General features: G+C 43.2%; 1 protein-coding gene across 1 annotated transcript in view; it reads left to right on the top strand.

Annotated features, from left to right (window-relative positions):
* The window catches only part of sugct (succinyl-CoA:glutarate-CoA transferase), a 47271-nt gene that overhangs the window by 29890 nt on the left and 2381 nt on the right, over positions 1–15000 (top strand). The window contains 1 exon segment of the mRNA XM_053342774.1: positions 539–682. Coding sequence (XP_053198749.1) covers positions 539–682 — 144 coding nt within the window.

Below are 15000 nucleotides of genomic sequence, written 5' to 3'. Positions count from 1 at the left end.
ACTTTTAATGAAAAGAGGACAATATGTCCCCGAGGGAAAGCATTTAGGAATAACATCTTTATGGACACTGACTGGGAGAAGGATCTTATAAATATTGTATTTCCAATCAAATGAAACAAGTTCACATTAAATTTTACACACTATTTATCCAACAAATCTACATTTCTCTAAATGTTTCACACCCCTTGTTCCCCCCCTTCCTTCCTTCTTTCTTTCCTTCCTTCCTTCTGTCCTTTCTTCCTTCCTTCTGTCCTTCCTTCTTTCCTTCCTTCCTTCTTTCCTTCCATCTGTCTTTCCTACCTTTCTTCCTTCTGTCCTTCCTTCCGTCTTTCTGTCCTTCCTTCCTTCCTTCCATCTGTCCTTCCTCCCTTTCTTCCTTCTTTCCTTCCATGTTTGGATATTGAAAACAAATGCAGAACCCTTAACTCCTTTATTCTACCACTGTGCCCAATCAATCCATTTCTGGGCTCAACTTGAACAATATATAGTGTGTCAAATTAAAATGAAATTAAAGTGTGATCATGTATTGTGTCTTTAGGACGGAGAGCCGGTGAGGCCGGGAGTCGCTATGACAGACCTGGCGACGGGGCTGTACGCACACGGAGCCGTCATGGCCGCTCTGCTGCAACGACACAAGACAGGAAGAGGAGTTTATATCGACTGCAACCTGCTGTCCTCACAGGTAACACACAGCGTCCAACCTGCTGTCCTCTCAGGTAACACACAGCGTGCAACCTGCTGTCCTCTCAGGTAACACACAACGTCCAACCTGCTGTCCTCACAGGTAACACACAGCGTCCAACCTGCTGTCCTCTCAGGTAACACACAGCGTCCAACCTGCTGTCCTCACAGGTAACACACAGCGTCCAACCTGCTGTCCTCTCAGGTAACACACAGCATGCAACCTGCTGTCCTCACAGGTAACACACAGCGTCCAACCTGCTGTCCTCTCAGGTAACACACAGCATGCAACCTGCTGTCCTCACAGGTAACACACAGCGTCCAACCTGCTGTCCTCTCAGGTAACACACAGCGTCCAACCTGCTGTCCTCACAGGTAACACACAGCGTGCAACCTGCTGTCCTCTCAGGTAACACACACTGAAGATAACATGAAGCTGCAGTCAAATCTTTTAGTTACTATACTTCCACCACAGAGAAACACTAAGAGACTGTAAATCTGTACTTTACTTGTACTTTACTGTAGTACAGTTAGAGGTACTTGTACTTTACTGTAGTACAGTTAGAGGTACTAGTACTTTACTGTAGAACAGTTAGAGGTACTAGTACTTTACTGTAGTACAGTTAGAGGTACTAGTACTTTACTGTAGTACAGTTTGAGGTACTTGTACTTTACTGTAGTACAGTTAGAGGTACTTGTACTTTACTGCAGTACAGTTTGAGGTACTAGTACTTTACTGTAGTACAGTTAGAGGTACTAGTACTTTACTGTAGTACAGTTAGAGGTACTAGCACTTCACTGTAGTACAGTTAGAGGTACTAGTACTTTACTGTAGTACAGTTTGAGGTACTAGTACCCCAGTGTGTAGTCGGCTCACAGTTCAGATGTCTATGAGTTGTTAACAGCTCCACTAAATACTGATTCTTACATATTTAGACACAATAAACAAACACATAAAGTTAAAATCCAACAATTCTAATATAAATGTTGCTTAAATGAAGTTTTACAGGCAGCTGCAGTTTGTCCTTTGATGCACTTTGTACCTGAAACTCTGAATATAAACAGGAGATATTCTGTACGGTGCTGAGTTCAGGGTCTGCTGGTAAATCCCGCTTGTGTGTGCTCCCTCCCTGATGAACGAGGTGTGTGTGACGTTAGAGAGAAGCTGTGTGACCTTTAACTCTCGCAGGTATTTAAACAAGCTGCTGATTGATGCTGAAAAGTCTGAACACTTTAAAACATGGTGATCAATATTTCTCTGAATGTTTAAACAAATGGAGCGATCCGTTATGCTGAGGGCGGTCGGTGAGGGCGGTCGGGGGGGGGGGGCGGTCGGGGGGGGGGGCGGTCGGGGGGGGGGGCGGTGGGAGGCGGGGGGGCACGCAGACGGACGGGATGCCGTGGTGGTTTTGGACTCTGAAGCATTCGAGACACCCAGGGTGCGTTTGATTTGTCGCGCTGCGGCCGGTGACAGTGTTGCTTTTAAAAACATGTTTTATGTTTTCTATATTCTCATTTCTCAGCTTCTCTTCTCTCAGCGGGGGAAATGACGCCGCGACACAATCCAGCTCTGCTCATTTTAAAGGTTTATGACTCTGAGGAGAGAAATCTAGTGTTTGCAGACATCATTTAAAATAAAAACACTAGAAGAGAAATGTTGCTTCAGCGGCTCCAACGGCTCCAACGGCTCATGGTTTTAACTTTTATATGCAGCTCAGAGTTTAAAAAGGAAGCTTCAAATCCTCTCTGACATGAGTTTAAGTACTAATATAAAAACAGAAAAAGAGAAATCTGAAACCACACAAAGAGCCTGAGTAAGAATAAAGATTAAAACATCACATGTAAGACTTCAGGACTGTTAATAAAAGCAAAATCTGTTAAATTCAGTTAAAATCAGATTTCTACATCCTGTTTATCAGCTGACACTTAGCTTATAGTCTGCAGATATACAAAACTGTGCTATAATAATAATAATAATAATTAATGCTATAATGACAAATATATGATTATTACTCAGCCTCTTTATTAGAATACAACCAGATAATACAGGAAATGTGTTTCTGTATAAAAAACAGAAAGAAAACAGCTTGTATATAATAAAGGAGGGAGGAAGGAAAGAAAGAGAGAAGGAGGAAGGAAGGAAGGAAGGTAGGAAGGAAGGAAAGGAGGGCTGGAGGAAGGAAGGTAGGAGGGAGGAAGGACCGACAGAAGGAGGGAGGGAAGGACAGAAGGAAGGGAGAAAGGAAAGAAAGAGAAGGAGGAAGGAAGGACAGATGGAAGGAGGGAGGGAGGAAAGGAGGAAGGAAGGACATAAGGAAGGAGGGAGGGAGGTAAGAAGGAAGGAAGAAAGGAAAGAGAGAGGAAGGAAGGAAGGTAGGAAGGAAAGAGAGAGGAAGGAAAGAAAGAGAGCAGGAGGAAGGAAGGAAGGTAGGAAGGAAGGAAGGAAAGGAGGAAGGAAGGAAAGGAGGGAGGGAGGAAGGAAGGTAGGAGGGAGGAAGGACAGACGCAAGGAGGGAGGGAGGAAGGAAGAAAGGAAAGAAGGAAGGAAGAAAGGAAAGAGAGAAGGAGGAAGGAAGGGAGGGAGGAAAGGAGGAAGGAAGGACAGATGGAAAGAGAGAGGAAGGAAAGAAAGAGCAGGATGAAGGAAGGAAGGTAGGAAGGAAAGGATGGAGGGAGGAAGGAAAGGAGGAAGAAAGTAAGGAAAGGAGGGAGGAAGGAAGAAAAGAAGGTAGGAAGGAAGGTAGGAAGGAAGGAAGGAAGGAAGGAAAGGAGGGAGGGAGGAAGGAAGGTAGGAGGGAGGAAGGACAGACGGAAGGAGGGAGGGTACTGAATATACTATAATATAATATAATAAGGAAGTTTTTGCAGGACAGATAGAAACAGATGAAAAGTGAAATGCAGGCTGTGATTGGTTTAGGAGGCTGCGAGGTCGTAATCTCTGCGGTCGACTCCCAGGGGCTGCTACACATAAAATACTCACAACCCCCCACCAAACCCCCCCCCCCCCCATGTCCCCATGTCCCCATGATGCATTCCTGTATGAAGTGCTGCGACCACAGGAACGCCACCACAGCGCGGTCGGACCAGGAGGGAGATGAACAATGCGAGCACACAGCCGCAGCAGATCCATGTGGACGGGTTTAGTTTGGGGGGGGGGGGGCATGAGGCGGGGGGTGCATGGGGGGGGGGGTTAACCACCACAGACCAATCAGAGCGCGTCTTTACGAGCTGCCTGCAGGTCTGAGAACAGCTCTGAGCGTCAGGAGAAGCTTCCACACCAAAGGCTGAGACGAAGAAGTCATAAGTCTGAAGTTCAGGCTTTTATTGTTGCGGTCTGTTAAAGGAAGCGCTTCAGTCAGCCGGACGAATACCAAGATTATACAAAACGCTCTGCCAGGAAATACAAAAAAGTGTCCTCTCATCTGTGAAGCCTTTAAAACATGAAATATCTCCATTAAAGCAGAAGCTAATGATCGGTTCATGCTGCAGACGAGTCACTTCTCTGTAAAGACGTTTAATGAACTCTGAAAAACAAACGGGAGGAAACTCGCTACCGTAGCAACCGTTGGTGTCAAAAACTAAAATCTGCTGAACCCGTTTAACTTTTAGGATAAAGTTTATCACTTGTATGAGGAATGTAACGCACAGATAGACCATCAGATTGTGCTATGGTTACTATAGTTACAGGTTGTGTTATGGTTGCTATGGATACAGGTTGTGTTATGGTTGTTATAGATACCGGTTGTTCTATGGTTGCTATAGATACAGGTTGTGCTGTGGTTGCTATAGATACAGGTTGTGTTATGGTTGCTATAGATACAGGTTGTGCTATGGTTGCTATAGATACAGGTTGTGTTATGGTTGCTATAGATACAGGTTGTGCTATGGTTACTATAGGCACAGGTTGTTCTGTGGTTGCTATAGATACAGGTTGTGCTATGGTTGCTATAGATACAGGTTGTGTTATGGTTGCTATAGATACAGGTTGTTTTATGGTTGCTATAGATACAGGTTGTTCTATGGTTGCTATAGATACAGGTTGTGCTATGGTTGCTATAGATACAGGTTGTTTTATGATTGCTATAGATACAGGTTGTGCTATGGTTGCTATAGATACAGGTTGTTCTATGGTTGCTATAGATACAGGTTGTTCTATGGTTGCTATAGATACGGGTTGTTCTATGGTTGCTATAGATACAGGTTGTTCTATGGTTGCTATAGATACAGGTTGTGTTATGGTTGCTATAGATACAGGTTGTGCTATGGTTACTATAGTTACAGGTTGTGCTATGGTTGCTATTTATACAGGTTGTGCTATGGTTGCCATAGATACAGGTTGTGCTATGGTTGCTATGGATACAGGTTGTGTTATGGTTGCTATAGATACAGGTTGTTCTATGGTTGCTATAGATACAGGTTGTGCTATGGTTGCTATAGATACAGGTTGTGCTATGGTTACTATAGTTACAGGTTGTGCTATGGTTGCTATAGATACAGGTTGTTCTATGGTTGCTATAGATACAGGTTGTGTTATGGTTGCTATAGATACAGGTTGTGTTATGGTTGCTATAGATACAGGTTGTGTTACGGTTGCTATAGATACAGGTTGTGCTATGGTTGCTATAGATACAGGTTGTGTTATGGTTGCTATAGTTACAGGTTGTGCTATGGTTGCTATAGATACAGGTTGTTCTATGGTTGCTATAGATACAGGTTGTTCTATGGTTGCTATAGATACGGGTTGTGCTATGGTTGCTTTAGATACAGGTTGTGCTATGGTTGCTATAGATACAGGTTGTTCTATGGTTACTATAGTTACAGGTTGTGCTATGGTTGCTATAGATACAGGTTGTGCTATGGTTGCTATAGATACAGGTTGTGCTATGGTTGCTATAGATGCATGTTGTGCTATGGTTACTATAGTTACAGGTTGTGCTATGGTTGCTATAGATACAGGTTGTGCTATGGTTGCTATAGATACAGGTTGTGTTATGGTTGCTATAGATACAGGTTGTGATATGGTTGCTATGGATACAGGTTGTTCTATGGATGCTATAGATACAGGTTGTGCTATGGTTGCTATAGATACAGGTTGTGCTATGGTTGCTATAGATACAGGTTGTGTTATGGTTGCTATAGTTACAGGTTGTTCTGTGGTTGCTATAGATACAGGTTGTTCTATGGTTGCTATAGATACAGGTTGTTCTATGGTTGCTATAGATACGGGTTGTGCTATGGTTGCTATAGATACAGGTTGTGCTATGGTTGCTATAGATACAGGTTGTGCTATGGTTACTATAGTTACAGGTTGTGCTATGGTTGCTATAGATACAGGGTGTTCTATGGTTGCTATAGATACAGGTTGTGTTATGGTTGCTATAGATACAGGTTGTGTTATGGTTGCTATAGATACAGGTTGTTCTGTGGTTGCTATAGTTACAGGTTGTACATGAACAGAATGAGTCTCTAACATGTTTTTAATAAAAGTTTAAAACCAGTGAGGTGAATGAGTCACATTTAGGATCAGTGAGGAATAAAACTAGAGGATATAATCTATTACATTTTTAATTAAAAGCAGGTTGATCAGGTGAGTTTTAAGTTTCCTTTTAAACATTTCCACACTTCCAGCTGATCTCAGTCTTTATCACAAGCAAACAATCAGCTTTTTATGTTCATATTCTGTCTATAAGATGATTTATCTTTATCAGAGTCTTTTACTCTCTAATATCAGCATGAGTTCGGTCCTGGTTTACACAGCAGCAGATCAAACACTCATTATAATGTTATTTTCTTTTCATTTACACATTTCATCTCCCCTCTTCTTCTTCTTCTCCTTCTTCTCCTTCTCTCTGACGCAGCTTGTAAAGAATCATTGAATACATGTCTGAGATATTACAGCTGATGTTTACTCCTCATGTGATGAATGAAAGGATGGAAACAGCTGCTCTTCTTCTTCCTGTTAACATGTTGATGTGAAAACAGCTGATTAAGAGCGTTTTTAATCCATTTAAGGATAATTGTAGGAGAGGAATGAGGCTCGTGCTCTCAGCTCCACAGTGAATGAGATTTATGAAACAAGCATGTGAACGCTGGGCTTTATAAATGTGTGTCTGCATATTTGTGCCGTCGTGTGAACAGCTTCAGTCGTTAATCTGCAGAGTTTTATACCCGCGGTCGGACTGACGGCTGCAGGCTGATTGGTTTTTAAACTCTCTTCAAATTGAAACTTTTAGTCAAACGTGACTTTTTGTTATTTCAAAAAAAAAGAAGACAAAACACAAAGTTTCAGGATTCATGGATGAGAATGGAAGAACAGTATCTGTACAGTTAGAGGTACTAGTACTTTACTGTAGTACAGTTAGAGGTACTAGTACTTTACTGTAGTACAGTTAGAGGTACTAGTACTTTACTGTAGTACAGTTTGAGGTACTTGTACTTTACTGTAGTACAGTTAGAGGTACTAGTACTTTACTGTAGTACAGTTAGAGGTACTAGTACTTTTTTTTTTTTTTTTTTAAACTTTATTTTTTTCCAATCAATACAGAAATACAAAAACAAAAAGACAAGGGGGAATGAGCACTACTTGGTCACATAAAGATGCCATTTTGTCCATCTTAGAGCACACAGCTCTGTATTGAGTCTGAGGCTGTAGGTCAATTGTTCCATTGTTCGAATTTCTCCTACGATGTCCAGCCAGTGGCTCAGTCCAGGTGGGTCAGTTTTCAACCAACTCCTTGTAATGGCTTTCTTAGCTGCAAGTAATAGGATCTTGAACAGATATTTGTCTTTTTTACCTACTACATCTTCAGGTATTAGTCCTAAATATACATACCGAGGGTCATTGGGAATATTATATCCAAAGATTTCACCCATGGTTCTTAAAACCCCCTCCCAAAATGACTGTATTTGCACACATGACCAAAATATGTGAGAATGGTTGGCGTTCAGTTGCCCACAATTTCTCCAGCAATATTGTTGTTGGCCTAATTGTTTATTTTTGATTTTAGGAGTAATAAAAAAACGTGTTAAATTTTTCCAACCAAACTCTCTCCATGTTCTAGAGCTTGTTGATGTGTGTTGGGTCTTAAACATGGACTGCCAATCATTCTCAGATAACTCCACATTGAATTCTCTTTCCCATTTCACTTTTATATATACTGTATTTCTTCCCTGTTGTTTCAATAAACCTTTATATAGTTTAGAGACAATTTTTGAGGGAGTTTTCTTAAATGCACCCGTCAACACCTCAATCACATCATTCCCTTCTAGTGAGATCTCGTTCTTAATTTCTGTCTCATAAAAGTGTCTTAATTGGAGATATCTGTACAAGTCTCCATTTTCCAGACCAAACTCATTTTTAAGTTGTCCAAACGATTTGAAATGTTGCTTATCTACCAGCGTACAGGTAGCTGTTATTCCTTTGTCTCTCCACTTTTCAAAGGTCTTATCTAAAATTCCTGGTCTGAACCTAGAAGTGTGAGCAGGCCATATCAACAGTTTACAGTCTCCTGTTAACTTATATTTTTTAACCACATCATACCATATTTCAAACGTTTCTCTCATGATCGAGTTTTCACCCTTAGGATCCATGTACTCTTTTCCACTCAACCTTGATTGTGGAGGGGCCTGGCCCAGGCGCATCTCAATGTCCTTCCATCTGGCTTGATAGTTTGGAGAGCACCAATATACTATGTATCTTAACTGTGCAGCATAGTAGTATTCTCTCAAGTTTGGCAAAGCCAATCCTCCATTTTCTTTGTCTAGCTGAAGGGTCTTGAGTCTTATCCTAGGCCTGGCCCCTGCCCAGATGAACCTGGATATTAGCTTGTCCCATGCTGAGAATTGTGAAACTGGTACTCTAATTGGTAGCGATAAAAACAGATATAGCAACCTAGGCAAGAGATTCATCTTGACTACCTCTATTCTTGAGCTGAAATCCATTATTAAAGTTGACCACTGTGCCACATCTTTTTGAATTTTATCGTTCATTAGTTCGTAGTTTGTTTTGTAAATTCTGTCGAATTCCTGAGTTATTATCACTCCTAGATATTTTATCGACTTAGCATTCCAATTTAATTTATATCTCTTCCTGATTTCTTTATTTGGCTTGTAGTTAAAGGTTAAAACCTGAGTTTTAGACATATTTAATTTGTAACCTGACAGTAATCCAAATTCTTCCATTATTTTTACTAATTTAATGAACGTTATATTTGGGTTTTGAAGGAAGGTGATTATATCGTCAGCAAATAGACCTATCCTGTGTTCATCACTTGCAATTGTTATTCCTATCAGCCCATCCTCTTGTCTAATCATTTGAGCCAGTGGCTCTATGAAAATCGCAAAAAGGGCAGGACTAGCACAGCAGCCTTGTCGCGTCCCTCTATGCAGTTTAAAGGTGTCTGACAGGTGGCCATTAATTTTAACTCTGGCTGATGGGTTTGTATACAATGCCTTTATACAATTAATGAATTTATCGTTGAAGCCCATCCGCTCTAGTACTCTATACAGAAAGTCCCAGCTGACCCTGTCAAACGCTTTTTCAGCATCTAAGCTGATCAGGGCAGCGCTTGTGTGGTGTTTATTAACATGGTCTATAATATGAAGGGTGCGCCTGATGTTATCCTGTGTTTGGCGTCCCTTTACAAAACCTGTCTGATCTTCGTGTATCAGGTCAGGCAGGAAACGCTCTAATCTTTTAGTAATAATGGACGTGAACAATTTATAATCTACATTTAGTATCGAAATTGGGCGATATGACTCGCAGAACTCTTTATTTTTCCCCTCTTTGGGAATAACAGATATCACAGCATCCCTCCAAGATGGTGGAGCTATAGCCTTCTCAAGTGTCCAGTTAAATGATTCCAATAGTACCGGGGCAAGGACTTCTTTGAATTTTTTGTACCATTCATTTGGGTAGCCGTCGCTCCCAGGACTCTTATTAGTCGCCAGTCTACCTATGGCTTTATCCAATTCGTCTTTTGTAATAGGGGAGGTCAAATATTTATTTTGTTCTAAGCCTATAGAGGGGAGGTCCAGCGAGGTCAGAAATTGTTTTATTTTCTCTTCGTCAACCTTCTCAGGCTGTGAGTATAACGTCTCATAGTAGTTTTTAAAGCTTCTATGGATTTCTTCTGGGTCATAATTTAGTGAATTCGTTAAAGGGTCCCTGATTTTATGAATTGAGTTTGTTATTTGTTGCTTTCGAAGGCGCCTTGCTAAAATTCGTGTTGCCCTTGGGCCTGATTCATAGAAGGTTTGCTTTGTGAATCTCAGTTTCTTTTCAATTTCGTCTTTCATTAAGATTTCTATTTGTTTCTTTATATCTTTAATCTGATTCCCAGTTGTATCTTTATTGTCATTTTTGGGTCGTTGTTTTTCAAGTTTTTCCAAATCCTTCTCTAATTGGTCGTATTTTAATCTCTGGATTTTCCTTAAATGAGCTGTTCTTGAGATTAGCTTCCCTCTCATAACTGCTTTAACCGTATCCCAAATAATAGTTGGGTCGACCTGGTCATCCTTATTGTCATTTATACATTCACCAATTTCTTTTTTAATTTCTTCCACCATAAGTTTGTTGTTTAAGATTCCAATATTCAGCCTCCATAGTGTGTTCCTTGGTCTGTTATTTAAATTAATTTTTAGATAAACAATGTTGTGATCAGATATATCTGCTGTTCCGATTGTACACTCATGAACCCTATGTCTATCTGTAATATTCATCAGAAAAAAGTCCAACCTAGAGTGTACCTTGTGTGTAGCTGAGTAGTGGGTGAATTCCCTATCTCTTGTATGGGTACTTCTCCATACATCAAATAAGCCAGCTTCTTTCATCAGAACATTTAGGTCTTTTGATTTCAGGGATCCACGTCTACTCGAGCTTGTTGTGTCTAGTCGGTGGTTCAAAATTGTATTCCAATCTCCAGAGCAGACCAGTATTCCTTCACTCTCAGATACAATCAGTTCGAATAATTTTTTAAGAAAAGATCTGTCACTCTCTGGAGGAGCATAAACATTCACAAATGAGACCAGGACATTGTCTATCCTGCCCTTGATTATTACATATCTACCTTCATCATCTCTTTTTTCTTTAATCAGATCAAAGTTCAATGAATTAGAAATCATTATTGCAACCCCTCTTTTTCTGTTATTTTTACATGAACTATAATAAGTATTGGAGTGACCAAACTTTTTTAGTTTCTCATGTTCAGAGTTTGACATGTGCGTCTCTTGTAAAAATATTATTTGGGACTTATCTTTCCTTATTTTCGCTAGCACCCTGCTCCTCTTGACCGGGTTACTCAAACCGTTGACATTCAGAGAAGCTATTTTCAGATTATGCGACATTACTACTCAAACACAGAAAAAGGTAAATTGCTTTGTAGTAGTGTTTTCCCCCAAACAAAATAGTAAAACGAGAACAAAGAAAGAACAAAGTCAACTGAACATAATAAAGAACTGACCTCCAAACCGGGAGGAGAAAACTCCTCACTGAGACCCTGTTGGTGGGTCTAGGGTAAATCCTATAGCTAAGATAGGGCCCTATGCATAGGGTGGCTAGGCCATTTAGGAAAACTAACCCTGCCATCCTAAAGTCCAACAAAAATGAAAACTAGATCGTCTCTCCCAGACATTTATTGTCAATGAAGCCTATATAGTCCAGTTCAATTCTTGCATTTCAGTCTCGTAGTGGCAGTTATCTTACCAGCCTGTGATGATTTTTAAATCCTCATTTTACCTCCGTTGCGCTGGGGATCATTTCTGAGCAGTGTGATCGCTCTGGAAACTCTGCAGTTTGAACCGCGCTCTCCGGGTGACGCCGTCCTCTGCCTCGCGGGGACCCGCTACCTTTTGCCATGACCCCAGCAGCTCTCCCAGGCGCGCTCCCCAGTCAGCCTCCCGCTCGGCTGGCGTCCCGTCTTCCACCATGATTCCACGTCTCCTCAGCTCCACTCTCGCGTCCTCCGCGTTGGTATAGAGTCGGGCTCCCGTCTCCCAGTGGATGCGTATGTTCACATACGGTGTTTGGAAGCGGACTCCTTTCACTTTCAGAGCCTTTTTGATCCCGTTGTATTCTTTACGTTTCTTGACCACCTCTGCACTGTAGTCATGGTCAAAGTAGAGGGTCTTGTTATTCAGCTGGATCCTTTCCTTATTAGTTTTTTTCCATGCCTCTTTTAGAACCCATTCCTTGGTTGAAAACTCCTGAAAGTTGATTATGAACGCTCTCGGAGGTTTGTCTGGAGCGGGTCTGTGTGCGCCGGTTCTGTGTGCGCGTTGTATGTTTAACTCCATGGCGTCCGGAATTGGTAGCTTGCTCCGAATTAGCGCCTCGACATACTCTAGCACCGAGTCTTCTCCCTCCTCTCCTTCAGCTACTCCAAAGACGCGGATGTTATTGCGTCTGGAGCGTGACTCTAGGTCGTTTAGTTTATGTTGCAGGGCTTTTTGCTGTTTCAAACAGGAGCTCAGGGCCTCGGTCGTTTCAGCCGCCCATCTCTCGACTGTCTCCACCCTGGACTCTGCTTCTTCCACCCGGTCAGATAAGTTGCGTACTTCTGCCCCGAGCGTATCCAGTTTACCGTTGATTTCTTGTCCAAGATGGGTGATTTCTTGTCGCAGAATGGTGTTATCGCCTTTCAGATCAGTTTTGAGGTCATTAATCGCCTTAATTATGTCTGCAGGCGCCATGGCGGCCTGGTCCACTTTGCCGCCGCCGCTGCTGTCTCTGGTTGTCGTCGTGTTTTTCTGTTTTGTAGGCTCTCTTTCGTCGGCTTTTTGGCTTCTAAGTGTTCTTCCCCAATCCATTTATCTGTTTTATCAACCAATACTGAGTTTTAAGTTAGTTAGGGGGTAAATTGCGGATTGTCCGGGAGAGCGATCTCACCGTGCGACTGGTTACTCCATGCGCTAAACCGGAAGCCAGAGGTACTAGTACTTTACTGTAGTACAGTTTGAGGTACTTGTACTTTACTGCAGTACACTTAGAGGTACTTGTACTTTACTGTAGTACAGTTAGAGGTACTAGTACTTTACTGTAGTACAGTTAGAGGTACTAGTACTTTACTGTAGTACAGTTAGAGGTTCTAGTACTTTACTGTAGTACAGTTAGAGGTACTAGTACTTTACTGTAGTACAGTTTGAGGTACTTGTACTTTACTGCAGTACACTTAGAGGTACTAGTACTTTACTGTAGTACAGTTTGAGGTACTTGTACTTTACTGTAGTACAGTTAGAGGTACTAGTACTTTACTGTAGTACAGTTAGAGGTACTAGTACTTTACTGTAGTACAGTTTGAGGTACTTGTACTTTACTGTAGTACAGTTAGAGGTACTAGTACTTTACTGTAGTACAGTTTGAGGTACTTGTACTTTACTGCAGTACACTTAGAGGTACTTGTACTTTACTGTAGTACAGTTAGAGGTACTAGTACTTTACTGTAGTACAATTAGAGGTACTAGTACTTTACTGTAGTACAGTTTGAGGTACTTGTACTTTACTGTAGTACAGTTAGAGGTTCTAGTACTTTACTGTAGTACAGTTAGAGGTACTAGTACTTTACTGTAGTACAGTTTGAGGTACTTGTACTTTACTGCAGTACACTTAGAGGTACTAGTACTTTACTGTAGTACAGTTAGAGGTACTAGTACTTTACTGTAGTACAGTTAGAGGTACTAGTACTTTACTGTAGTACAGTTTGAGGTACTAGTACTTTACTGTAGTACAGTTAGAGGTACTAGTACTTTACTGTAGTACAGTTTGACCCCCTAATAATCCTGTCCATAAAGATTATGAACAGGATCGGTGACAAAGGGCAGCCCTGGCGGAGTCCAACCCTCACTGGAAACAAGTCTGACTTATTACTGGCAATGCGGACCAGGCTCTGACACCGGTTATACAGGGAACGGACGGCCCGTATCAGGGGGTCCGATACCCCGTACCCCCCCACAGGACTCCCCGAGGGACACGGTCGAATGCCTTCTCCAAGTCCACAAAACACATGTGGACTGGTTGGGCCCCATGCACCCTCAAGGATCCTGCAGAGGGTGTAGAGCTGGTCCACATTGCTCCTCCTGAATCCGAGGTTCGACTATCTGACGGACCCTCCTCTCCAGCACCCCCGAATAGACCTTACCAGGGAGGCTGAGGAGTGTGATCCCCCTGTAGTTGGAATACACCCTCCGGTCCTCCTTCTTAAAAAGAGGGACCACCACCCCAGTCTGCCAATCCAGAGGCACTGCCCCCGATGTCCACGCGATGCTGCAGAGTCGTGTCAACCATGACAGCCCCACAACATCCAGGGCCTTGAGGAACTCGGGGCGGATCTCATCCACCCCCGGGTCCCTGCCACGAGGAGCTTTTTAACCACCTCGGCGACCTCCACCCCAGAGATAGGAGAGCCCACACCCGAGTCCCCAGGCCCTGCTTCCTTACCGGAAGGCGTGTCGGTGGGATTGAGGAGGTCTTTGAAGTATTCCTTCCACCGATCCACAACGTCCCGAGTCGAGGTCAGCAGCGCACCGTCCCCCACCGTACACAGTGTTTACGGCGCACTGCTTCCCCCTCCTGAGACGCCGGATGGTGGTCCAGAATCTCTTCGAAGCGGTCCGGAAGTTGTTCTCCATGGCCTCACCGAACTCCTCCCAAAGTCAATCATCGAACTGCGGCCTAGGGTGTCCTGGTGCTAAGTGCACATATGGACCCCCTTATGCTTGAACATGGTGTTCGTTATGGACAAACTGTGACGAGCACAGAAGTCCAATAACAGAACACCGCTCGGGTTCAGATCGGGGGGGCCGTTCCTCCCAATCACATCCTTCCAGGTCTCACTGTCGCTACCAACAATGGGCGTTTGAAGTCCCCCAGCAGAACGAGGGAATCCCCAGGGGGAGACTTTCCAGCCCCCCCCCTCCAAGGAGTCCAAGAAGGCTGGATACTCTGAGTTTGCTGTTCGGACCATAGGCACAAACAACAGTCAGGATCCGCCCCCCCACCCGAAGGCGGAGGGAGGCTACCCTCTCGTCTACCGGGGTAAACTCCAACATACAGGCACCAAGCCGGGGGGGCAATAAGTATTGCCACCCCTGCCCGGCGCCCTCTCACCAGTGGCAACTCCAGAGTGGAAGAGAGTCCAACCCCTCTGGAGGAGACTGGTTCCAGACTGGTTCCAGACTGGTTCCATACTGGTTCCAGAGCCCTTGCTGTGCGTCGAGGTGAGGCCGACACACCAGCTCAGGCTCCTTCCCCACCAGAGAGGTTCCACGTCCCTAGAGCTAGCTTCTGCAGCCGAGGGTCGGACCGCCAAGGTCCTCACCCCCGGC

Source organism: Scomber japonicus, chromosome 21 (genome assembly GCF_027409825.1).
Source record: "Scomber japonicus isolate fScoJap1 chromosome 21, fScoJap1.pri, whole genome shotgun sequence".
NCBI lineage: Eukaryota > Metazoa > Chordata > Actinopteri > Scombriformes > Scombridae > Scomber > Scomber japonicus.
Note: the sequence above shows the minus strand (reverse complement) of the source record. Positions and strands in the feature narration are given on the sequence as shown.